The 26,850-nt window shown below is 43.4% G+C and overlaps 1 protein-coding gene across 4 annotated transcripts in view; it reads right to left on the bottom strand.

Moving 5' to 3' along the window:
- WDR59 (WD repeat domain 59) overlaps positions 1-26,850 on the bottom strand; it is an 84,573-nt gene that overhangs the window by 17,736 nt on the left and 39,987 nt on the right. For 3 of the 4 annotated variants that reach the window (XM_035024779.1, XM_035024780.1, XM_035024781.1), the window contains exons 10-18: positions 25,065-25,221; positions 20,862-20,941; positions 19,508-19,640; positions 19,247-19,371; positions 16,693-16,857; positions 13,585-13,680; positions 13,296-13,452; positions 12,749-12,818; positions 7,246-7,399 (exon numbers count right to left, since the gene is read on the bottom strand). In XM_035024779.1, coding sequence (XP_034880670.1) covers positions 7,246-7,399; positions 12,749-12,818; positions 13,296-13,452; positions 13,585-13,680; positions 16,693-16,857; positions 19,247-19,371; positions 19,508-19,640; positions 20,862-20,941; positions 25,065-25,221 — 1,137 coding nt within the window. Of the gene's footprint in view, positions 1-3,537; positions 3,595-7,245; positions 7,400-12,748; positions 12,819-13,295; positions 13,453-13,584; positions 13,681-16,692; positions 16,858-19,246; positions 19,372-19,507; positions 19,641-20,861; positions 20,942-25,064; positions 25,222-26,850 lie in introns of all 4 variants that reach the window. The other variant, XM_035024782.1, reaches the window with a different exon arrangement.

The raw sequence follows: 26,850 nt of genomic DNA, 5'->3' as shown, positions 1-26,850 counted from the left end.
TAGGTCCTACATAATTGAATATCTCAAGTGAAATTTGGGGTACTGGATTTAAAAAGTAAGAAAGAAACAAAAGGAAAAGATCCGACACTAAAAAAATTCCACCTGGAATGGAATATGATCCATCTCATTGGTTTTCTGTGTTGGGTGGAAGGCTTCTAAAACACTGTTCCAGGCAGACACTCTGGCTCGTTGTTACGAGAGAAAATGAGGAGTGTTTGAACAACTGGGCACTTCACTAGAGCTCCATGTGACTAAAAGGTGGAAATAAATGGAGGCCTCATGAGGGATGGGGTCTACTAGCTTTCAGACCACACTGAAAACCACCACAATGTCCATCTTTTTAAGCAAACTCAATGAAAGCAAAATATTAAGGCCCGTGTGCCAAAGTGGTCCCTTTGCATACAGACTAGCTCATTTAAAAATGTTTTTCCTAGCAGACGTGAATTATTTCTGAAAGTGATCATTTTAGAATGCCAAAAATACTTGAGCAGAAGGACCTGGGTAATGGACATGGAAGATCATGAGCAACTGTCCTATTTCCCACAGCCTCACCTTCAAATGGCACAGATGGTCTTATATGTGGGAAATGAAAGATGTCCTGGACACAAGTCCAAGCGTATAAATGTATGACTTAGGATTTACAGATTTGTCTGTTATTATGAACAACAGGAGCTCCCGCTCGGGGCTGTTTCCTCTCTGCGAGCGTGGGCATTACCTCGGCTCTCTGAAAGAGGGGCTGCTCCTTCCATTTCACAAACGAGAATGTGAGTCTTACTTAAGGCCACACTCCTAAGAGCTGAGATCTGAACACAGGCTGTCAGGCTGCTAAGCCCATCCTTATTAACCTGCTTTCGAGTGCATGATTTTGGATTAAAAAGAAAAAAAAAAAAAAAAAAAAGCCCTAAGACTAAGCTATCTGTTACTATGTAAACAGTTTGGTCCATTTTTAAATGGATCCATTTCTGCATATAAGGAGATCAACATCTGATGGTATCGAGTCCTGACACCCGTCTCTACAACTGCTCTCATTTCACTTCTCTGCCAAGTATCCCGAGCACATCCAGAGAAGCACGCTGAATACCAGCAGAGACAAGAGGCGGCCGTGGCTACAGGCTTCATGTGGGGCTCACCGGGCTCAGACCCAGATGCTGTATTTCAAGCCAGGCTCAAGAGCCTGATCCTCACACTCTGTTTCATCCCCTTTCTGGGTGTGGGAGGGGTAGGCACGTTCAAGAGGGAAGAGAACGGAGTCCAAAGAGATGCCTTAGGGCTCTTCCCTCTGCCCACCTGTGGTCCTCGGTTACAGAGATGGGGAGAAACAAACCCGTGTGAGTCATCAATAGGTACTTAATAAAAATGTAAAGACAGTGGTCTTGGACAACTCTCTGTAATCATCCTTCACTGAATTATGCAAATCACAGTCTGGATTTCCTGGGACTTGCTGGGCAACTTCTTGAGACAGCAGGCTTCCAGGTGGTTTCGCCGATCCGTTCTGAAGTACAGGCGATGTGTGGTAGAAACTCACTAAGCTGCCTCTGAGCTTGTAACAGGAGGTTCGCCACCACGGGGTCACCCTAACCACAGCTGCCACCAAGCCTCAAACTATAAAAGCAATTCTGGGACAGCGCTGTGCATTCATATAATCCAGCAAGGAATAAGTGCAAAACATTATCAAAAATCTGTAAGGGGTCTTTTTATAAAAGAGTTTTGTTTTTTCTCTTTAGTGGTTGGTGGTTTTTAAATACGAAGTACCTCCCCTTCAGGCTAGATGGGTCTCCCAGTACTCCAGTCTAGTGACTAATTATTCTGGGGATGCAAATATAACAAGGCCACCTAAATAAACACATGCTCAATCTCCAATCAGATGTCAGGGCCTTAGGTCCTCGCTGCTCCCGAATGAGCACAGATAACTTTTCTGCAGCAAAAAGGGTTCATATTCCAACCACACGTCCCCAAGACTTCTTTTTCCCTTACAGCTTGCTGGTGATTTGAGGAATCTCTCATCTGTGCAACTGTCAGGTGATAACAGGCAGATAGCAACACACCAGGCTGAGGTGTGGCTGAACGTCCCAGATGAGGGAGGGCACTCTGGCCTAAAAGCCCCCGAAACCTCCCGCATTGCTCCAGTCCCACTCTGACGGGCTTCAATGTGGGTGCCTTTCTGTGCAGTAGGATCAGTCCCTCTGGGAGGCAAAGGGCTCTGCGTTTCTCTTGGGTCTTCTCAATGCCCCATCACAGGAAATGCCCCTTCCCCACAGATTTCATAAGCAGGGATTGAGGGAAGAGAGACAAAACGAGACAGACAATTATCACATGAGGAGCACCGGGATGCTCCTCTGAACATACCAAGAAGGCGTTCATGGAATCAGAGGAAGGAGGACAGGGAGGAAAGGACTGCGGGTAGGGGAGGCACTGGTGCGAAGAGCACTGAATGACAACCAAGATAGCCAGCTTGCGACCGCACCACCAGTATTACTGCTACAATCGGAGGCGACATCAATGCCAATAAATGGGTTAAATGTAAAAACAGCCCAAGAATAAGCCACCAACTGCTTCGCAGCAACCCCACCAACAATGCAAAATCAGCAGAGCGGGCGGTGAGTCAACATGAGTTCCTAGTTCAATAGCAGCAGGAGCAGAGACTTCTGGAAATCAGTGGAAATCCAGCAGTCGGGTTGGCTGGGACAGGCTTTTTGAGGAAAGGCGGCCACGTTGGCTCTGCCCGCAAGTTGTCAGCAGGGGCAGTATGTGCTAATCAGGGCTCCTGATTTCAACTGGGTTCGATATGAAAAGGCTATAGGACGATTCCCCGAAAAATTTTTTACACCGAATAAAATTTACAAAAAAGCCACGAGGCTGCCTTGCACAGCCCGAGGCCACCTTGGCACTACTGAAACATGAAGGGGGTGGGAGAGGAAGACAGAAGAGGGGGGGTGGCCAACAGGAACGAGGAAGAGAGAAAGAAAAGAGAGAGGATGTCCACAGCAGAGGTTTCATTGCAATGCAAAACACTGATGGCAAGGAAAAAATTGTTCCAGAAAGTTCCTGAACGATTAAAAACTAGCTTATGCATCATGCCAATGAAGCAGGTGAGCACTTCCCTCTTTGAACTAGACCAAGACGATAAAAACAGAGAGACAAAATGGTGGAAGCCTCTTATATCTTCCTCTGCTTCACCCCATGCCAAAGGTAGGCTTTTGAAAGCTCCAGGAAATTATACAAATACTCCAAATGAAATCAGGTGAGCTAAAGGCTTACAGTTGGGGTTCTTTCCAAGAAACCCAGTGTTTGGCTTCATTTTTAAAGAAGCCCATTCACGATCCTTAACAGTCTCCGTATTCACCCCTTTGAAAGTGGATGAGACAAGGAGGAAGTCCTCGGTGCCTGACTCCCAAGAGTGAAAAATTTATTGTGCTGGTCCTGAAAACCAGCCAGCCTGTCACTCAGGTTCCTCAAAGCCAGGCAGGTGGCATTTTATTCTTGGGCCTTCGGGCAGACAGGATTAGTCAAGGAGAGTATTTGCACAGCGCACAGTACCGGGAAGTCGTTAATTGCTTGTATGGACCAACGTCGCCGGGCAGAGCGAGGAGACATCTGTGCGTGAAAACGTTACACCCAGGAGGAGGGAAGAAAAACACCAAGAAAATTAAAAGGGAAAAATATAGAATAAAATGAAAGCTTCCCACACATCTGATGGATTAAAAGGTACCACAATTTACTGCAAAATCGGGTTTGAACGACTAAAAATCTAAACCTCAGCAGAGCAATATTTGGATTCCCTCACCTCCCTCCCGACCCATTGCTCTCCCAACCCAGCTTCAGTGTCATCGTTCTTCAGTTCGAAACACATCTCAAGATATAAGGAGGCTGAGGTCAATGTTGGTGTACTCTAGGGAGGATTGCAGGGCAAGTCGAGAAATGGGTGGAGGGTCTCCCCTCCCCATCAAGAGCACATGTATGTGCGAGAAGATTCTCATTCCTAAAAAGGAAGAAGTTCTTTGGTAGACTTGACACCCAACTGTTTCTGGTGTGTGGTTTGGTGGGCATTGGGAAAAGTGGAAGCCTTGACCTCAGGGCTGCAGGGCTATTTTCAGAGTGATGAGTTAAGCAAGTGTGCATGAGAAATGGAGGGAAAGAGGGAGCAAGGCTGAAGAGCTGCCCTCCTGAGGGCACTGGCTAACAACATGAGCATCAGTGTGAAACTGGGGCCGAAAAGCACTGTTTATGGAAATTAGAAATTATTCTATTAACTTCAAGACCGCCTCAGTTATTTACATTAGAGCTATTTTAGTGACATAAACTGAAGCACGGGTGCAAAATTTTAGAAATGTTTATAGGCCAAGGCCTAATGTTTATCACAAGTTCTGGGTCTTCTGATTTGTCCTAGGAATAAACAATATTTCATCAACTATTAATAGTTGGTCCAGTTACCAAATGAATGCTAGCATCTCTCCAGCTTTCTAACTTCCTATAAAATTTGATAGTTGGTTTTTATTGTTGTTGTTTTTTTAGGTCTCTCACATTTTTAAGTATTTAGCAACGAACCCTGGAATCCCATCTGGAGAACATTTGGGTGAATATAATAATATGACCTAAATAGGGCAGGTTAAAAATACATAAAAACAAGACAAACAAACGGTAAAATCCCCAATGGTTCCATAAAGCATCTTATAATCTCCAAAACACTCTATAATTCCTTCACTGCTATACTTTAATGCAGTTATATTCTCTTCCTTGACTCTTACTCATTTAACGATCTCAAGGGTAGAGATCTGAAAGAGAATAAAAATATGTAGGGGGAAAAACTGGGGCTGAAAATAAAGACTTAAGCACAGAGAAATGTGGCAATCTGGAATCATTTTGAGAACAAAAGTAATAAAAGTGGTATTATTTGACATGTCAAACTAGATACCTAAGGATAAGAAAATACTCCTTGAGGGATAAAACTGTATCGACCTCTAAGAGGAAGGAAGATGGCCTCTATAAGGTCATGGCTGTTTCATTGCCCTGTGCCTCAAGTAATGGGATGGACATGAACAGGTTCAAGGAGAGATGAATTTATTTCAGATTCGTCACAAAATGACTCACTTGTTTAACCTCTTATGAGGTTGAACCACATGAAACATTTTGAGATTAAAAATGGTCAAGTATCGGGGCACCTGGGTAGCTCAGATAGTTAGGCAACTGCCTTCGGGTCAGGTCATGATCCCAGGGTCCTGGGATCGAGCCCCATATCGGACTCCCTGCTTGGTGGGGAGCCTGCCTCTCCCTCTCCCTCTACTGTTCCCCCTGCCTGTGGTATCTGTCAAATAAATAAATAAAATCTTAAATAAATAAATAAATAAGGTATCAGTAATTTCATAGGATTTCACCTAATAACTACTATATGTCACCCACTGAGATGTGCTTTCCTCCCAAGAGCTTCTACGGTTCTTAGAATGTTCTATTTCTCGGCCTGTGTGACTGTTAATTGACTGAATTATATACTTATGATTTGTGAACTTTTCTGTATGTATATTACACAGAAATACAAACATTTCATATAAAATTACAAGTGTCTGCCCCCATTTTATATGGCCAGTCTCTGAAATAAAACTTAAAGATCACTTACTATATGAGGTCATCTTAGGGACTATAATAGTCTGTTTTCTGTGGAGAAGCAGTATATTGGGAGCCATCCAAAAGTGAAGTATCACATCCTTCCCCTCCTCCCAGCAGATCCTGTCTGATAAAAGGTCATTATCTATGTGCCTTTGGTCCCTCTTTATGATTATGGCATTTATGGTAAAAGAAGCCAGACTGTGAAAAACATGTACGTAAGTAAGGCTTTACAAATGCTTTTGCATTAGGAGAGGTCCCATCGTGGAACTGGAGTTACTGTGACTAGGCATGGATTTTCTGCACTGTCAGAGTCAAAATGCTAGTCCACCTATTTTCCCAATCCAAACCCAAGCAGGAGTAACACATGACATGACTCAGAGGGGGATTCAGAACTGTCTCTTTGACTAAAAGATCTCCTCAGCCTGGCCCTGATGCTAAAGAAAATTCCCCCATCTACCCAACCATGAGTTTGTTTGACTGTTACGTCAATAAAATGCCTACTAGCTTGCTTAGAGGGGAAGAAAACCTAAAAATTTTGAATGTAAAGGACTTGGGAAGATAACAGGGGCCAGAGGGGCACAGTTCTGTCAGAGAGGTGAAGAAGAGGACTACAGAAAGGCAACAATCACTGTCCCCATCCAGCAGAGTGGTCTTGTCCAAGGCTGGTCCTGTCTCAAGCGTCAGTCCCTGCTGCTCATTTCAGTCACACACCAACCCTAAGACTAGACAAAGGCAGAGGTGTCCAACCACCAGCGTGAACCAAGGCTAGACACCACACTGCAATCGAAGTGCAGACACCTCTAACACCTGCTGGAAACTGGGTTTTTATTTAAAATAATTCAATTTTTTAAAAAACACATTTCAGTGATAGTCAATCCATCATTTCTCAATTAGTTCGGGACAGCAACAAAGAATTCTTAAGGACTGAGCTGGTTAATAGCTTGGTGGTAGCTGTGTTTAAAACATCATGTCAGTTAAAAGGCAGTTTAAACCAGCCTCTCAATCTGACAACACAGAAAGAGTTCTTAGAAGCACTCCTACGCTCTGCCAACATTCTCTACAGTGTCGTCACCAAAGGCTTCTGACAGCTTAATATAGCTACGTTAGGGACGAGGAGTTCCTGGAGAACCCAGGAACACAAGGACAGGCTCAGGTGATTTTCACATAAACTTTCCCATTCAGATGGGCACTTCGGTGTAGACTTAGTAAAAGCATAAGACCCCTCAGAGGTCAACTTGAAAACTTCTCACCGCTATGACGTTCTAAATATATTGAGATCCCAAGCCTTCAGAAGCATCCCTTAATTTGTTGACAAACATCAGAACACCAAGGAAGATCTGCAGCTAAATTATCCTACCTGAAACAGTGGGAATTACCTTAACAAGTGGAGGTAACAAGGATCGGGTTAAATGGAGAGTGACGAATATGGATTATAAGAACCACCCCATCCCTCCACACACACAATTCACAGTAGTTAAAACCAACTGGAAGGAACAAAGCAAAGGTCCTTCTTGAACAAACTAATTTTGAAAGCTAAAGACTACAGGGGGATTACTAACCTGGCTGCTTTGCACAGCAGGCAGGGAGACAAAGGACAAGAACCCAGAAGGAATAAGAATCGAAGGCCATGGCTCTGCTGCTTACCCGCTCCTTATAGTAGAAGGAGCTGATGGAGACTTGCTCCTTCTCACTGCGAGTGGGGCTCCCGCTGTACAAACGAAGGTTCCCAGGGGCCTCCGTGCGGATCTTCATGGGAGCAATCAAGCCAGTATGATAAGCAGACAAAGCTGACAGAGACCTGTGGTTGAAAACGCAGAATTATCCATACTGGCTAGAGTCCTTCCATATTTCCAAGTAGTGTTACTCTTAAGCACGTGATGAAACCAAGAGAAAAAAAAGATAGGTAAAATGGGAAAAAAAGGAAACAAAAAAAGAACAAAATGAACTTATGAAACAGAAAAACGCTTTGTCTGCAAAAGCAGAGAATACTTCTGACTGTATACATAGAAAACTCAAAGGAATCTGCAAACTAGTAGAGCTAATAAGTGAATTTAAATAGGAGGCCAATCTATAAAAATCTACTTATTTCTATATATTAGAAACAAACATTTGGAAATAAACATTTAAAAAATTTCATTTACAATAGCATCAAATACCTAGAAACAAATTTAATTTTAAAATGTGCATTGAAAATACAAAATATTGCTGAGAAATTAAAGAAGACTCAAAACAATAGATATATACCATGTTAGTGTATTGGAAGATTCCATTGGAAGATTATTGTCAAGGTGTCTATTTTCTCCAAACTGATCTACAGAGTCAACACATTTCCAATCAAAATATGAATAGGCTTTTTTTTCTTTGTAGAAACCAATAGGCCATTTCATATTTTTACAAGAATGCAAAAGACCTAGAGTAGCCAACATAATCCTGAAGAATAATAAAGTTGGAGGACACACCCTAGCAGATTTGAAGACCTACTATATAAAAGCTACATTAAGAGTATAGTGTTGGCAGGGCGCCTGGGTGGCTCAGTTGGTTAAGCGACTGCTTTCGGCTCAGGTCATGATCCTGGAGTCCCTGGATCGAGTCCCGCATCGGGCTCCCTGCTCTGCAGGGAGTCTGCTTCTCCCTCTGACCCTCCCCCCTCTCATGTGCTCTCTCTCTCTCTCATTCTGTCTCAAATAAATAAATAAAATCTTTAAAAAAAAAAAAAAAAAGAGTATAGTGTTGGCATACAGAGAAACCAATAGATGAAAGGGAAAAAAAACAAAACAAAAAAAACCAGACTCCAGAAATAGACCCACAAACATAGGGTCAATTGATTTTCAACAATGTATCAATGCAATTTTTTTTAAAGATTTTATTTACTTGAGAGAAAGAGAGCGTAAGTGAGGGGAGGGACAGAGGGAGAGGGAGAAGCAGACTCCCCACTAAGCAGGGAGCCCAATGCAGGGCTTGAGCCGAGGACCCCGGGATCATGACCTGAGCCGAAGGCAGATGCTTAACAGACTGAGCCACCGGCGTCCCAATGCAATTTTTTTAAATCAATGCAGATTCAATGAGAAAAGTCAAATTTTTTCCAAAAATGGTGCTGGAACAATTATGTATCTCTACTGAAAAAAGTGAACTTTGGCCCCTATCTCACATCATACACAAAAATTAATTTGAGATTGACTACAGGCCTTAAATAAGGAATCTAAAACTATAAATTTTTAAAAGAAAACGGAAGAATATTTTTGTGACCTTAGGTAGGCTAAGATTTTTTTCCTAGAACACAAAGACACTAACCATTAAATTTTTAGAGTGACAGGTTGGACTTTATCAAAATTAAAAACTTCTGTTTATCAAAAATCATTAGGGAAGGAGAAAGACAAGCAACAGGTTAAGAGAAAATCGATACATACTTCAAGCAAAGGATTTACAGCCAGAACAAAAAACAACCACAAATAAATAATAAGGAACACAGTCCTAAAGAAATGGGCAAAATACTTGAACAGGCATATCACAAAAGAAGATACCCAAATGGTCAATGAGCACACAAAAGCTGCCCAACTCACTAGTCATCACCAGGATGAGATACCACATACCCACCACAATGGCTAAAGTTGAAAAGACTGAAAACACCAAATTTTGGAGAGAATGTGGAGCAACCAGAACTCTGAAACATTGCTGGTAAGATGGCACAACCACTGGGGACAGACTTTTTGGCAATACTAAAAACAAAAATCACACATACACCTATCCTAGGAGCCAAGGATTCTAGTCCTTGGGTAGAGAAATTAATATGCATGAAAAAAAAAAAAAGACCTGAATGTGTAGATCTACTCATAATAGCCCCAAACTGCCCAAATATGCCTGAAGAGGAGAATGATAAACAAACTGTATTATTTCATATAGTGGAACCACTGACATATACAACTATATGGATCCATTTCAAAAACATTAAGTTGGGGGCGCCTGGGTGGCTCAGTCGGTTAAGCATCTGCCTTTGGCTCAGATCATGATCTCAGGGTCCTGGGATCCAGCCCCATGCCAGGCTCCTTGTTCTGCGGGAAGCCTGCTTCTCCCTCTCCCTCTCCATCTGCCCTGCCCCCCACTCATTCTCTCTTTCTCAAATAAAATCCAAAAACCAAAACATAAAGTTGAACAAAATAAGTAAGACATAAAATAGCACATGCTGCATGATGTTCTATTTAGATGAAGCTCAAGCACAGGCAAAACTAAAACTACAATGATGGAAGTCACAAGACTGGTTTCCTCTGGGTGAAAGGACAGGGAACCTTTGCTCTGTATCTTGGTCTGGGTGCTGGTCATCAAGGTATACACTTCATATTTGTGTACTGTAAATTATACCTCAATAGAATGCTGTTCTGATCCAAAGCCCAGATACACATATTCTTGTTTCCCTTTGAGAGCAGGTGATTGTTTTTTAGTACAATCTTTCAAATAAAGAACCCAAAGTAGCATATGGGGTCTCTGACACTTAACTCCCCAGTCCTGTTGGCCAAGGTCTCATCTGCCTAGGTTACTGCAGAGATTGGCAGACTCTCAGGACAGCAGTAGCTTCGATCTCCTTTCTTTCCTGTAAATATGCTGATTATATTACATCCAGCACACCCAGGTGTTTGCAGCGGGAGGGCTTCTGTGTTATCCTGGTTGCCCCATAGCAGAACCAGAAGTCTATCCTATATAACTGATAACATTTAAGCTTAAAAAACCAGTGGTATGGGGGAGGTTGTGCATGTGTGGGCTCAGGGATGTATGCTAGAATTCTCTGGACTTCCCACTCAATTTTGCTATACACTTAAAACTGTTGTAAAACATAAAGTTGATTAATGAAGAAAAAAACCTTTACTATATGACCCAGCAATTCCTCTCCTACATGTATATACCTGAGAAAAATGAAAATCTAGGCCCTCACAAAAACTTACAAATGCTCATAGCAGCATCATTCATAATAGCCAAAAAGTGGAAATAACCCAAACATCTACTGACTGATGAATAAATAAAGAAAATGTGGCATATACATATGATAGAATATTATCTGGCAATTAAAAGAAAGGAAGTTCTGACACATGCTACGTGTATGAGCATTGAAAACATTACACTAAGCGAAAGAAGCCAATCACAAAGGACCACATAACTATATGATTCTATTTATATAAAATGCCCAGAATAGGCGAATTTATGTGCAGTCATCACTATCGTCAATTCTAGAACATTTTTAATGACCCCCCCCAAAGAAACTGCATCCCCCAGCTGTCAACACTCCCAAGTCCCCCATTCCTCCAGGGCTGGGTAAACACTATCTACTTTCTGTCTGTATCTGTGAATATACAACAAGCCACTGAATTCTTTTAAATGGGTCAACTATATACTATGTGACTTATATCTCAATAAAACAGTAAAAACAGGGGCGCCTGGGTGGCTCAGTCGTTAAGCGTCTGCCTTCGGCTCAGGTCATGATCCCAGGGCCCTGGGATCGAGCCCCGCATCGGGCTCCCTGCTCCACGGGAAGCCTACTTCTCCCTCTCCCACTCCTCTGCTTGTGTTCCCTCTCTCCCTATATCTCTGTCAAATAAATAAATAAAATCTTTAAAAAAAAAAAAAAGATACATGCACAGTTAAGGGGTGCCTGGGTGGCTCAGTCAGCTGAACGTCCGTCCTACTTAGTTTTGGCTCAGGTCATGATCTCATGGGTCGTGGGATGGAGCCCCTCATCGGGCTCCCTGCTCCGCGGGAAGCCTGCCTCTCCCTCTCCCACTCCACCTGCTTGTGTTCCCTCGCTCGCTGTGTCTCTGTCAAATAAATAAATAAAGTCTTCAAAAAAATAAAAAATAAAAAATAAATTAAAAAAATAATAAAGCAGTAAAAACATAAAAAACAAAAACAAGAACAAAAAATACAACCAGGAGTAATAATAGGAAACACAGAGCAATGTGCCGGGCATGGTTCTAAATGCTTCTTAGGGATTAACACATTTAATCTTCCCGGCAACTGAAGGAGGTAGGTGCCGCTATCATCCCCAAGTTATTGCTGAGGAAACTCAAGCACAGTTTAGTAACTTGCCTAAGGTCACAGAACAGCAGGGCCAAGATGGGGACCCCATGGCTTGGCTCCAAAGTCCACATTCCCATTTGTTACTTTAGATTGCCTCTTAAAAACAGAACAAAACAAATAAACCAAAAAACCCACACACAGAAAAATAATGGAGACCAGACAGAAAGCGTATTAAATTGCTAACAGTGACTCGCCAAGGAAAAGGAAAGCTTTCAAATTTTAATTTAAAACTTCCATATTGTGAGTTTTTCCAACCACTTGTCGTTTTTAAAAATTTAACATGTTTCGGTAATGTTAGAAGTGGTGTATTAGTGTTGTGGACCTGCAGATGATCTTGTTACTTTTTTATTTTATTTTTATTTTATTTTTTTAAGATTTTATTTATTTATTTAACAGAGAGAGACACAGCGAGAGAGGGAACACAAGCAGGGGGAGTGGGAGAGGGAGAAGCAGGCTTCCCGCCGAGCAGGGAGCCCGATGCGGGGCTCTATCCCAGGACCCTGGGATCATGACCTGAGCCGAAGGCAAACGCTTAATGACTGAGCCACCCAGGCGCCCCATTACTTTTTTATTTTTATTTAATGTTCAAATAATACTTTAGCAATAGGGGAAAAGCACACTAAAAAAGAATTTGCCTTGTTTTGACAACAGCTTTTATCAAAGTACTTCTTCTGGTGGTTTGGTAGTAACCAGATCTCCCAAATCTCAGCTTAGTGGCAATTTCGTGAACCTAATCTTTCATGAATAAATCTTAAGAGTGGGGGGCGCCTGGGTGGCTGAGTTGTTAAGCGTCTGCCTTCGGCTCAGGTCATGATCCCGGGGTTCTGGGATCGAGCCCCACGTTGGGCTCCCTGCTCAGAAGGAAGCCTGCTTCTCCCTCTCCCACTCCCCCTGCTTGTGTTCCTGCTCTTGCTCTCTCTCTCTCTGTCAAATAAATAAAACCTTAAAAAAAAAAAATCTTAGAGTGGGTATTTACTGAAGACCTAAAGCCACTTGTCCAAAGACAAACTCAGTGCTCATTCCCAGATGTCTGCCCACTTATGGCCCCATGAATGCAGCTAACATCTGCATCTCCCAGGCTCACCTTGGAGTAGGTTCTGTCGGAGACACTGCTCGATGCATCGTCATCGGCCTTGTGAAATACACCAGATACCCTGACAAAGGAGACACACATGTGCACATCAGGGTCAATGAGCTACACGTGGAAAATCCTATGGAAGCCCTGGTCAGTCCTGGCTGTGGCCATATGTAACAAGGACAAAGGTCAGAATCTCTAGGATCCAGGAGAGATGGGATGTGTGTGGTGTGGAAAAAATCTTTTCAGGTACTTTATATTTCTTTGCTAGGGGACCCGTCCTGTGTTGAGAATCAGGGATCTGAATTAGACTCAAATTCATGCTCACCAGAATGAAAAGAATTAAAACTGTAATTTTGTTGAACATTCCCAGGATATGTCCACAGAAGCCAATTCAGCATCAGACCACTTAACACTACAGCAGTCTTTTGAGTTCCCAGGAAACAAAAACAAATGAAAATTTCCTGATTTTTCTGAGATTTCTTTACAGACTACAGGACATTCTGGGCTTCTTGCTCTCAAAATCTAGAATCAGAGAACCAAAAAAGAGACCAACCTGCTCCGCAGAACCTGGCCCCCGAGGTTCTAGGGAAGGGAATATTGGCATCCTGGTATGACCCATAGGCAGTGGTCACTCGGGCAAACGTTGGTAAGGGCGGAGTGACGGAGTTCGGGAGTGCAAAGGGGTTGCTGGAAGTGCTGTCTTCTTGGTTCTGAAATTTAAAAGTTAACAGACTAAAAACCACAAGCTGTCTTAAAGCTGACTTACAAAATAAGGACACATTAGTTTGGGGAGGAAGAAACGAAACAAAACATCAAAGCGTAGGTTGGTACAAGAATCCCACCACGAAAGACTCAAGGCAGGAGACGAGCTGGCGCAGGCAGGGCTCCAAACAACTCTGGTTTCGTTTCACTTTTTGCAGGGAAGTGTCTTTCAGGATCTAGAAAAGGCACGAAACACAGTCAAGAATAGCAACATTCCTTCTCCTGATTCACTTTTCTTCTTCAAAGCAGTGGGAAGTCGTGAAGATGCAGGGAGGCCGGAGCTGTGTCTGAGGCTTCGGCATCCTACTTTCCACCTGACTCTAGAGGCTCACAGAGCATGTTCGAGAAGCCCTCTCCTTAGCCAGGGCAGGCACACAAAGCTTAAGAGAACACACTTCTTTCTGGTGAATTCTACTCCTTTCCTCGCCTTCTTGCTGAACCCCCAACCCCTCATGAAAATTTCAGTATCCTAGAAGTAATACCCAATACAGGCCAGGGGGAACAGATGTCACTTCGGTGGAAATTACAATGTATCTTTTTTTTTTTTTTTTGCTTCTTTAAAAATATAAATCCTAACATTTTAAGGCACATGCTATAGACATAAACTGACATACACATACTGAAGACAGGTGTGTAACTGGGCCTGCGTGTCCAACATGGAAGTCATTACCCACATGCGGCTACACAGCATGTGAAATGAGGTAGTCTGAATAGAGATGTGCTGGGGCGCCTGGGTGGCTCAGTGGGTTAAGCGTCTGCCTTCGGCTGGAGTCATGATCTCGGGGCTCCTGGGACTAAGCCCAGCTTCAGGCTACCTGCTCAACAGGGAGTCTGCTTCTTCCTCTCCCTCTGCCCCACCCCCCTGTTTGTTCTCTCTCTCTCAAATAAATAAAATCTTAAAAAAAAAATAAAAAAAGGAAAGGGCCAGCCTCAGTTGTTAGGCGTGCTGAATTGAAATGTGCTATAAGTGTAAAATTCATACCGAGTGTTGAAGACTCAGTACAAAAAAGAGAATGCAAACTCTTGCAATAATTTTTATATGGACTACATGCTGAGATGAGAATGCTTTGCATATACTGGGGTACGTAAAAATATTACTGAAATTAATTTACCTGCTACTTTCAATTTTTTTTTTTTAGTGTGGCTACTAGAAAATTTTAAATTACGTGTAGCCTGGATTATATTTTTATCAGGCAGCACCGAATTAGACCTTTAAAGATACTTCCTGGGCGCCTGGGTGGCTCAGATGGTTAAGCGTCTGCCTTCGGCTCAGGTCATGGTCCCAGGGTCCTGGGATCAAGTCCCGCATCAGGCTCCCTGCTCCTTGGGAGCCTGCTTCTCCCTCTGCCTCTCTCTCTCTCTGTCTCTCATGAATAAATAAATAAAATCTTAAAAAAAAAAAAAAAACTCTCTCTTTAAAAAATAAATAAATAAATATACTTCCTAATCCTATCATTTTTAATCCTATCATTTTAATAACAATAGGAACATCTATCTTTTCTGCATGTGCAAATAAGACAATGAAATATTCAAATTCCAAGTACAGACAAACAAAAAAACAGACTCCCAACTATAGAGAACAGATGGTACCAGAGGGCAGGTGGGTGGGAGGATGGGTGAAACAGGTGATGGGGATTAAGGAGTGCGCTTGTCGTGATGAGCACTGAGTAATGTATAGAATTGCTGAATCACTATATTGTACACCTGAAACTAATTTAACACTACATATTATACTTGGATGAAAAATAAAAATTTCCAAGCACAAAATGCACTTATACTACAAAATCAGAGTAGCATTTGAGAGATCCTTACACCACTTGAAAATTTTCTTGGTTACGTATCTTCCCCCAGGAAGATGGGTCAAGTGTATATGATACAAACTAGGCAAAGGGTGTGTAGTATTTGGGTCATCTTGGTTTGTCAGGACATTTCAGTTACTTCACTCATGACGCTGCTCAAACTGAAAAAGGTGTATCATACCCAGCTCGTGGGGCTTCTTTAATGGAGATTCTGCCTGATTAGCTCTGATTAGAACTGCCAAAGCAAGTTTCTGAGGCTGCAGGAGCAAAGACTAGATGCCAGGCTATCCCACCTCCATTCAGGCACCACCATCCCTTCAGATACCTCACCTGGGCAGCCGGCCAGCCTCACCTGAGGATGACACCACCTCTTTTCTTGGAATGGATTTTTTTTTTTTATTGCCTTACATTTTGTTTTTGTTTTTAAGTAGGCTCCATGCCCAGCATGGGGCCCAATGCAGGGCTTGAACTCACGACCCTGAGATCAAGACCTGAGCTGAGATCAAGAGTCGGATGCTTAACTGAGCCACTCAGGCGCCCCTTGTTTTCCGATGATAAAGTATCTTTTAGCTTCAGAATACATCTTGCCGGGCGCCTGGGTGGCTCAGTTGGTTAAGCGACTGCCTTCGGCTCAGGTCATGATCCTGGAGTCCCGGGATCGAGTCCCACATCGGGCTCCCTGCTCGGCAGGGAGTCTGCTTCTCCCTCTGACCCTCCCCCCTCTCATGTGCTCTCTCTCTCATTCTCTCTCTCAAATAAATAAAATCTTTAAAAAAAAAAAAGAATGGGGCGCCTGGGTCACTCAGTCGTTAAGCGTCTGCCTTCGGCTCAGGTCATGATCCCAGCGTCCTGGGATCAAGTCCCACTTTGGGCTCCCTGCTCAGCAGGAAGCCTGCTTCTCCCTTACCCATTCCCCCTGCTTGTGTTCCTGCTCTTGCTATCTCTGTCTCTGTCAAATAAATAAATAAAATCTTTAAAAAAAAAAAGAATACACCTTGCCTACTGTTTCCAGATAAATGAAAATGTACTGCAGGGTTCTTAACCAGGGATTAATGCATAGCTTTAATGACATCTATAAGCAGATTATATACAATTATAGAACTACAACTATATTTCTAAATTATATACAACATTTGTGCAAATTTCTCTGGGGAAGGGTCCATTGTTTTCGTTGGTTGTTCAAAGGGGGTCCATGATCCAAAAAGGTTAAGAACCACTGCTCTGATATTTTCTATACACAATGAAGTTATCACCGAAGCACATACAGAAGACTTTCAAATCTTATCTACTGGAGTTTTCATTCAACTTTACCACTCAACTTAGCTGATGCCTGTGAACACACGTCTCCTCTTACAACACTAAGGGGAATGTGTGGACACAGACCCCTACCTTTAGCAGCTTCGCTTTCATCGTGGATGTGATGGTTGTGGGGTTGACAAACTGGAAGGAAGGGGCAGCGTTGTTGGGGTACTGCGCAGGGAACTTCACCAGCATCTTGACACGGTGACCACTGCAATGCACGGATACTGTGCAGCTCCTGTCCGCCGCGTCCATCTGCAGACGACAGAGGGACAACTGCTCGCGAGATGAGCCATCGGGCATCTCCAGACGCAAATGAATTTATTTATTTATTAATATTTATTTATTTATTATTTTAAATAATAATATTTATTTATTTTATATTATTATTATTATATTATTATAAATAATATTTTTTATTTTATTATATATATATTATTTTATAATATATATTATATAATATTATAAATAAATAATATTATTAAATAAATAATAAATATTAAAATAATATTATTTTAAATAATAAAAAAATAATTATTATTTATTAAAGATTTTATTTATTTATATGAGAGAGAGAGAATGAGAGACAGAGAGCATGAGAGGGAGGAGGGTCAGAGAGAGAAGCAGACGCCCTGCCAAGCAGGGAGCCCGATGCAGGACTCGATCCTGGGACTCCAGGATCATGACCTGAGCCGAAGGCAGTCGCTTAACCAACTGAGCCACCCAGGTGCCCCCGGACGCAAATGAATTTAAACAAGCTAACTGCAAGCTCTAGGCTCCCGGGACCTGGGCAAAGGGAGACTCTCCAGAGACAAATGAATTTGGAAGATTTAGACAACTCGTGTTCAAGACAGATTTTTAATTTTAGCACTGATTTAATAAGTTCAAAGTATTTTGACTTAAAAAAGCTTCAGCCTGAAGCTGTGAGGTAGAACTGAAACTTGCTATATTTATTTTGAGATGAGAAAATAAAGCAGGAAGAAATTGAAATACCGGACTCGAGTTAAAAAGCACTCCTGGGAAAATCCATGGAGACAGAAAGCGGATTAGTGGGTGCCAGGGGCGGGGGCTCGGGCAATGGGACGTGACTGCTAATAGGATTTTTTAGGAATGATGAAATGATGAACATGTTCTGGAATTAGGGGTGATGGTAGCACAGCTCCGTGACTATACTATGAACCACCAAATTGTACACTTTAGAAGGGTAAATTTTATGGTAAATGAATTTTATCTCAATACTTCTAAAAAAGCACTCCTGGAAAAGGAATCAAGATCTCCTTCTGAAACTAGAATCACTTGGCTGTCCACACTTTTCTCAACTGTTCTCAACAAAGGATTATGATCTGAATTGATACAGGTAACCAATTAATCAAAGAATCCTTTCTCTCTCGATTTCTCGCGCTGCCAACCAGAGAAGGCAGCTGGAGTAGAGCGAAAAAAGGCACACACGTGGGAAATCTGGAGACAGATTCAAATAGTATCTCTTCTACCAAATAGCCGCTGACTTCAGACAAGTCATTACATCTCTTAGTGTCAGTTTCCTCTTGTAAAGTAGGGAGAAAAGCATGTATTGCAGAGTTGTTTTAAATGCCAAAGGAAGGGCGCCTGGGTGGCTCAGTCGTTAAGCGTCTGCCTTCGGCTCAGGTCGTGGTCCCAGGGTCCTGGGATCGAGCCCCTCATCGGGCTCCCTGCTCCGTGGGAGGCCTGCTTCTCCCTCTCCTGCTCCCCTGCTTGTGTTCCCTCTCTCGCTCTCTGTCAAATAAATAAATAAAATCTTAAAAAAAATAAAAAATAAAAATAAAACAAACGCCAAAGGAGGGGCACCTGGATGGCTCAATTGGTTTAAGCATCTGATTCTTGATTTCAGCTCAGGTCATGAGCTCCGGGTTGTGAGATGGGAGCCCTGCGTTGGGTTACATGCTGGGCATGGACCCTGCTTGGGATTCTCTCTGTCCCTCTGCCCCCCTCCTCCCAAAAAGGCCAAAGGAGATAATTATGCACATATCCATACCTACTGTTAGTTGAATCTGGGCAAAAAAGAAATCAAGCTTCAAAACTCCTTCACAGACTCAATTCTCTGAAGGAAAGCATTTCAATACCTCCCCAAAAGGAAGAGAGTAAACCTTTCCATGTGTTAAATGAACAAAGAGGTTTGGTGACCTTCTTACTATGAATCTAAGTCATTAAGGAAATGACCAGCTTTAAAGGGAGACAGTACAGCAGAGTCCAAAGAACCTGGTATGTGTGTGGGGAGGGGGGGCGGTGGTCAGGAGGTTTGGCTTCTAAATTCAGCTCTGCCACTAACCACACCAGTAACCTCTGCCAAATCACTAAGCCTCCCTGGCTCTAAGTAACTTCACACATGGTAAAATGAGGTGTTGGAGCAGCTAAGAGGATTTCAAGACACACGAGCATCAGTTTATTCCTTGGTTCATCTTACGAGAAAATACTATGGTGAGACTATAATGTGCATTTATAAAACATCTATTTCTCTAGAAAACCTAGAAAATAAAAAAGCAAGCAGACAGATTCACTTGTTGGTGCAGCAAAGCTCTTTGCGAGCCGAGATCAGAGCTGAAAGAGTCCCCTCGCCCACCGACTGCCATCCGCAAGCAGGGGAACGAGGCCGTAAACTAGCGAGCACCTCCACGTTGACGTTCCGGATCTGCACGTTGATCAGCGAGAACTCTTGCTGCAGAGTCTGAGGCAGCCCTGGCTGCTCCGATTTATTCTCTTCCAGGATACTGCTCGGGGGGTCTTCCTTTAAGACTAGCAGGAGAGAGAGGTTCTTCAGTTGTTGGAAAACCCTTTTGAAAATGGGTCCGAGAGCCGTTCTAGGGTATCTGCCGTAACTCTGAGATGCACAGAGGGGCACTTCCCCTGAAACACCCGTTTGACCGATTACCTTCTTCCTCCCCGTGGCTCAAGTTGTGCTGGTGATCTGTATCTTGAGTGTGAAGGGTCTTCTCTGGTTCCGGCAGAAGAGAAATGCTCTCAATGAACTCATCGACACCATCTAATATGTCGTTTGCACAAAGCTGCAACAAAGGGTAGAAGATCTAGGTCTACAGATGTCAGTGGAAATGATCATCATGTCTGGTTAGGGTTCTGACTTAAAAATGGGAATCACAAAGGCTAAAGATGTCGGCCAAAAACCGATACAATCAGAATAGGTTTTACCCTCCACCAAATCTCTAATTAAATACACAGGAGAACAGACTTTTAGCTACCCTGGAAATTTTTCATCCTGTTCATAGTTTGTGCAAGCCTCAGAAAACATTAAATTCCAAGCCTTTATGGAGTTGCTCAGCTAACCCAAGACCAAAAATGAACAAATGGTACTTTCTGGAAAAAATATATTTGAAAGGCAGTAAGGTGATGATACTTAACCAAAATGCTAAGCGTGACTTCGTACTGAGCAGTGTTGCAAAATTTTTTTTAAGACTGACTGATTGATTGATTGATCTTTAAGTTATCTCTACACCCAACGTGGGGCTCATGAATCTCAGGATCATGGGACTGAGGCTCACACTGGGCTCGCTACTCAGCCATGAGTTTGCTTGTCCCTCTCCTTCGCCCTCTGCTCTTCCCCACCCCACCGATCTCTCTAATTAATTAATTAATTAACTTAAAAAATCTTAAAAAGAGAGAGAGTTGCATGCTCTCGTTCCCAGGTTTTGGCACAAAAAAAAAAAAAAAAAAAAGGAGCTGCATGCTCTACCAACTGAGCCATCCAGGCACCCTGCAGGGTTGAAAATTTTACGCAGCATTTTCTATCTACCCTCTACAGAGCACAGGCCACAGCAGTTCATACCAGGTACCAACCACTGTGGTTCACATAAGAAACAGGTATCATTATGGGGCAAAAATTGAAAAGAGCTTCATAGGACAGGTGCTGCTGATGGATGTAAAGGGTTCTGAACACTGCAGACCCTAAGGTTAGACGTCCTAGTTCATTTAGAAGAAGAGAAGAAATGAAGCCCACAGGCCATTTGCTCAGTCAGCTACCCACACTCTCATACTGGGACATGAGAAAAGGCAGTCAGAGGCTTTTCACGCTTAAAAGTACCCAACACGGGAATTGGCTCTTGAAGATCTCAAAGCCTCCGTGTGTCCTACACAAGCCACTCGGCCAACCAGCAAGTATTAGTAAATGTCTCTACGTATCCTCTAACTCCCACAGGTACTAAACTTTGTATTTTTTTTTCAGTTTCTAGCATACCCAGTTACACTCCTCCACAACAGCACTGAATACATACCCTCTGCATCTGGGAATCCACTCGCCACATTCTCAAGGTCTGATCCCGTGACCACGTAACCAGTTGGTAGTCCTTGGACCCTAGAAATCACCAAATAATAATCCTGGAATTTTTTTTTTTAATATTTTATTTATTTGACAGAGAGAGACCCAGCGAGAGAGGGAACACAAGCAGGGGGAGTTGGAGAGGGAGAAGCAGGCTCCCCACTGAGCAGGGAGCCCAACGCAGGGCTTGATCCCAGGACTCTGGGATCCTGACCTGAGCCGAAGGCAGACGCTTAACGACTGAGCCACCCAGGCGCCCCTGGAATTTTTTTTTTTTTTTTTTAATTCAACATCAGTTTTGCTACAGGTTGCAATGGGGTGAGATTCCTTCATCCATCCATTCAACAAAAACTTGTTGACCATCTCCTAGACGTCAGGCACTGCTCTAGGTACTAGGACAAACATGAATACTACAGTCTCTGTCTTTATAGATCTCACAATCCAGTGGTGGCAACAGACAAATAGATAAATACATAATAAAATGTCTGGTAGTGACAGTGGTATTAAACAAACAAAAAAAACACAACAACAACACCCAGGATTAGAGAACTGATGTGATGGAGCTATCTTTAGACAGGCCTCCCTGAGGAAGTCAGATTTGAGCAGAAACTTAAATGAAATGAAAGAATATCTGGCAGCTCAGCTGGTGAAGAGGGATGCTGGGATTTAACGTCACATTGAACTTTCGCCTGCACAAATGTTCCTCCTTTTATATGCTCCAGAGGAGCTGAGCATGAATATGATTTTTGTGAAACAAATTGCTTTAAATGCATAACGGCACCTTGCCATTTAAAAGAATTTTTTGGTAAAGAGATGCATCTCTTTATAAAATGGATAATCAATCGGGGCGCCTGGGTGGCTCAGTCATTAAGCGTCTGCCTTTGGCTCAGGTCATGATCCCAGGGTCCTGGGATCGAGCCCCGCATAGGGCTCCCTGCTCGGCGGGGGGTCTGCTTCTCCCTCTCCCACTCCCCCTGCTTGTGTTCCTGCTCTTGCTATCTCTCTTTCTGTCGAATAAATAAATAAAAACTTTTAAAAAAAAAAGGATAATCAATCTTGATTGAGTGTTCTTAATTGACTGAGTTATATTTCCATGTATCAGCTCTGGTCAGAGGGAAACTATTCTAAAATCATTGAGGGAGCTTTATGAAAGGATCAGGGCATTTCTGAGTAATTAGGTCATATCAAGAATCTCCTTTATGGGGCGCCTGGGTGGCTCAGTTGGTTAAGCGACTGCCTTCGGCTCAGGTCATGATCCTGGAGTCCCGGGATCGAGTCCCGCATCGGGCTCCCTGCTCGGCAGGGAGTCTGCTTCTCCCTCTGACCCTCCTCCCTCTCATGCTGTCTCTCATTCTTGCTCTCAAATAAATAAAATCTTTAAAAAAAAAAAAAAAAAAAGAATCTCCTTTATGGGGGCGCCTGGCTGGCTCAGTCGTTAAGCGTCTGCCTTCGGCTCAGGTCATGATCTCCAGGTCCTGGGATCGAGCCCCGCATCAGGCTCCCTGCTCAGCGGGGAGTCTGCTTCTCCCTCTCCCTCTGCCTCTCCCCACTGCTCCTACTCTCTCTCTCTCTCTCTCTCTGTATCTCTCTGTCTCAAATAAATAAATTAAAAAAAAAAAAAATTCTGAAAAAAAAAAAAATAATAATCTCCTTTATGGCCATCCTTAGAGAGCAAAGAATTTAAAAGAGTTTAGAATTGAATTTCATCCAATTCCTTCATTTTACAGATGGGAAAATGGAGGCAGCAGAGCACATGATGTGTCCAAGCTAAAAGGGTGGGTGAGGGGCAGAAGTTCCTTCTCTGTGTCCCTGCCCCCATTTGGGCCTTCGCTCCTCAGGGTGCTGCTGTATCCTTGCGCATGCCCGGCAGGACCCAAGTCTTCTGAACGGCTGCCTGCCAGCAGTCCCCTGGACCCTGTACAGACTCATGTTCACATCAGCAATCGTCTGCATTCACATCTGGCTTCTTTTCACGTCCCTGACTGTGGAGAAAAGTTACCCCTAATTCCACTCAAATCCCAACCCCTCCACCAGTGCCTTCACCCCCATTCCAAGGGCCCTTGCTTTCCCACATACTGCCTCTCTTGCACCCTCTCCTTGCCCTCAGACAGAGAGGGCAGCAGCTCTAAGATCTACTTAGTCTGCTCCTTGCCTGTGAAGGCGACTTCATCCACAAAACCAGTTCCTGCTGCCTCTGTTCATGTTGCCTTACGATCCGGCTTCTATCCGCAATCTGCTTCTGGAACTGGTCTCTTAATGATCACATAGCTTCCTATTTGTACCACTAAGTGCTTTCCTCTTACTCTGCACCTTGATCCTTCAGCAACATCTGAAACCAGTGACTGGAGCTTCCTTCATGAAGCATCCCCTTCCCTTGGCCACGATATCCCAATTCTCTTGCTAGCACTCTAAGAGCTCCGGCACCGCAGTGAGAACCCTAGTCAAAGCTTGAGGTGATCCAGTAAAAACTGACTAAGAAGCCATGGAAGTAAAATAAAATGCAGCAGCAGTGGTTGAAAAAGAAGTAAAATACAAGAATACGTAAAGGAGGATTACATTTACAAAAGGTCCAACAAGCGAGCTGAAACTATTTCGAGGGATGCATGAACGGTGGCAAAACTATAAAAGTAACAACAGAAATCACTCTCAGAATTATTAGGACAGCGTTTCCTTCTAGGGAAGGAAAAGGACTGTGATCTGGGGCTCAAGCAATGTTCCCTTTCTAGCCCGTGGTGGTAGTTACATAGATATTCACTTCAAAATTTGTAAGATTGTACAGGTTTTATGCAATTTTCTAGACAGATGATACACTTTACAATAAAAAGAATTTGAAGAAACACCTGTAACTTGCACTCAAAATCTCACTACTGACTAGATGGCCCCCATGTACACCATTCAGCCTGCCAGCTCATGGATGACACAGATAAAGGCGTGCCAAACCCCTGAAAATGGGTTGCCAAAAACTTTGTTTCAAGCCAGAACTACAGGCCAACCTTTCCCTGCTAGACTATGAGGAAACAACTTCATCTGTTTACTATGGCAAAATGCAAGAAAGGAAGTTGAAAGTCAAAGTCATGCATGCAAACTGATGGGATAAAGACCAAGCAGCCTCACGTTCCTAGAAGCAGGGATATTCGGGAAATAAAGATGAAAAAATTAAGAGGATGATCAAAAGAGTCCCTTCAAAAACTATCCTGGAAGAAAGGCTTGCGAAGGTCACAAATAAGCCGGAATAAGAGGAGTGCTATAATCCCAGGTCTACCTGAGACCTTTCCTGGGACCCTGGACAGGTCACACGACTCCACTGCCTGGCTTTCCTTCCATAATATGGAAAGACCAAGAAATGTATTTCTGTTCTGTAAAACCTTTAGAGATCGTGACAATAAGATCTCAGGAAAAGAGAGGCTGCAACTAAGTTTGCATGGTGAGCTGGTGGAGCAGCCGAGGCCAAGGGCTTCTGACTCCATTACACTTGACCCTGCATTAGTGAGGGCTGGCTAGCTGAAGCTGCAACAACAAACAATCCCCAAATCTCAGAGGATTAAGCAAGGACATCTTGCTCACGGGCACAGCTCCAGCTGGAGTTTTGCCAGTTGCGGTGGCAGAAGCAAAGAGAGCGTGTAATTGTACAATGGCCGCTAATGCTTCAACCCAGAAGAGATCGTATCACTCTGTTCATGTCTCATGACCAAAGCAAGACATGCGGTCAAACCCATCTTCAAGGAAGTGGGAGGTAAAAGACCACTGTGCATTGTGAAGGGAACTAGGCATACGTGGTGGGGGGCGGTGCTAATGATGACCTCAGGTCTCCTTCCTCCCCAGAGTGGCAAGGAGCAAACGCCAGGCTTCTGAGGACTGTGACCCCAGAGTTTTTCAGCCCTAGAGATGATCCAACAGCAAGTCTCCATCTCTTACAGATCTCTTCCATGCAGGTGAGAGATGATACTGAACCTGAGAAGAGGCGGGAGCTTGGGAGACAAGCCACAGACACACACCCCTTTACCCGTCTACAGTGGGTAGGTGGCGGTCTCCCTGACTCTCCCATTCCTCAAGCCCAGAGCTGAGGGGTCTGCGTCCTCTGCACTGGATCACATGGCCAACCTTACTGGAGCTTCTGTGGAACATGGCTCAGAAGGAAATCAGACTCCCACTCACTCACCCTCCTTCTGTTTCCTCCACTGGAACTCCAGCACCACATCATCGTGGCCCACAAACGTGTGGACTGGGGTGTTCAAGTCAAAGACATTCCACAAGAGGAGACTATTTTCCCTCCGCAGCTGGGGGACCATCACAGTTACCAGGCCATTGCTGAAAGGCTACGGCAGGAAAGGGAAAAGCAGGTGGTTATTCCAGGGAGAGTCAGCTGAATCTTGAATTACCAAAGTTGGAATGCTTTCCTAACTAACATAAACGAGATGATGGAAGGCCCCAACCCATCTGGGGAAATGTTTTCCAAATACCATAAGTTAACCATCACATCTACTTTTCTTTTGCATTTATTCCCTTTTTCTGTGCATGGAAGGGACCAAAGCGAGTAAAAAATAAAGCTAAGCCAAATACTTGGAGAACTTTAAATTCTAAAATAAGCAAATGGCTCTGAACAGAACACACTGTTTCACATCCAGAACGAGTATGCAAGACACACTGGGGAAAACCCCAGAGCAGCGAGCAGAGTTCTTGCCATGTGGAAATGCACCAGAAGCACAGCATCTACACGAAGCATCGCCTTCCCACGGCCCCCCAAACTACAGCTATTCAGAGGGAAACCCTCCAGTTTCAGGACTGACACGTTTTACTTATCAACACCTAATCTGCTAGGTAGCTAAGGGGGCCCATTTGGTAGATAATCAGACTCTGTTCTGGAAGGAATAAACCACAGTCACCTAAAAGCACATTTATCTTCACTTTCCCTCCTGGCAGCACTCCTGGACTTCGCTGTTTATTTTTTAAAGTAAACATATTAATCCAGAGAAGTATTCTAATTCATAAGAACAATGTCTGATTTCTTGACAAGCGCTCCCAGATGCAAAAGGCATTTAATACCTAAATTATCTTCTATGTTCCACAGCGCCTCAGGGTGACAGCCTAATGCATAAAGGCAGCTTTATTCATCCCTGTACTCCCTTTCAAGCTGACACTGAAGAAAGTACATTATCTCTGATCAGAAGCTATCAATGTGACAATGGGAAAATTGCTGAAAGACTAATAGCCTATCCCCTCTATCTGTAGCATTTTATGGTTTCTAAAGCACTTTCACATACCATTTTTCAAAGGGAAAGACATATTGTGCGTGTGCTAAATGCCACCGAACAGCATACTTTAAAACGGTAAATTTTATCACAATAATAAAAAGGAAGGCCTGGTAAAAATTATATTCATATGCTACAGAGGAGGAAAGTATTGTTCAAGAGCATCCAGCAGCTTGCCCAAGGCCACACAAATATTAAATGGCTCACTGCAAATATGGAAACAATCAAGTGCGCATCAATGGATGAACAGATAAAGAAGATGTATCTTACACCACACACACACACACACACACACACACAATGGAATATTATTCAGCCACAAGAAAGAAGGAAATCCCATCATGTGCCACAACATGGGTGGGGTTGAAGGCATTATGCTAAGTGAAATAAGTGTACATCTTGAACTTATACAATGTTACACAATTACTTCTCAGTAAATCTTGGGAAAAAATTCAAAGGCACGGACGGACCCAAAACCCAGGTCTTCTGAATCTAAAGCCAGATTTCTTTCCACCACGATCTACTGACCGCAAGCCCCACAACCCTCTGGCGCCACCTCTCCCCCTTCCCCTGCCATTAGTGACCACCTGCATGCGCCCCGGCCTCCCAGTCTATGGTCAGCAACTCTCCCACAGATTCTTCCCCAACATTCCAAGAGCAAGTTTTTAAATACATACCAGCTTTTATGCCGTCATG

The sequence above is a fragment of the Mirounga leonina genome, unplaced genomic scaffold, assembly GCF_011800145.1.
Source record: "Mirounga leonina isolate KUSES-001 unplaced genomic scaffold, KU_Mleo_1.0 Mir_180, whole genome shotgun sequence".
In the NCBI taxonomy this organism is placed as follows: Eukaryota; Metazoa; Chordata; class Mammalia; order Carnivora; family Phocidae; genus Mirounga; species Mirounga leonina.
The sequence above is the reverse complement of the archived record's forward strand: the minus strand, read 5'-3'. Positions and strand labels throughout refer to the sequence as shown.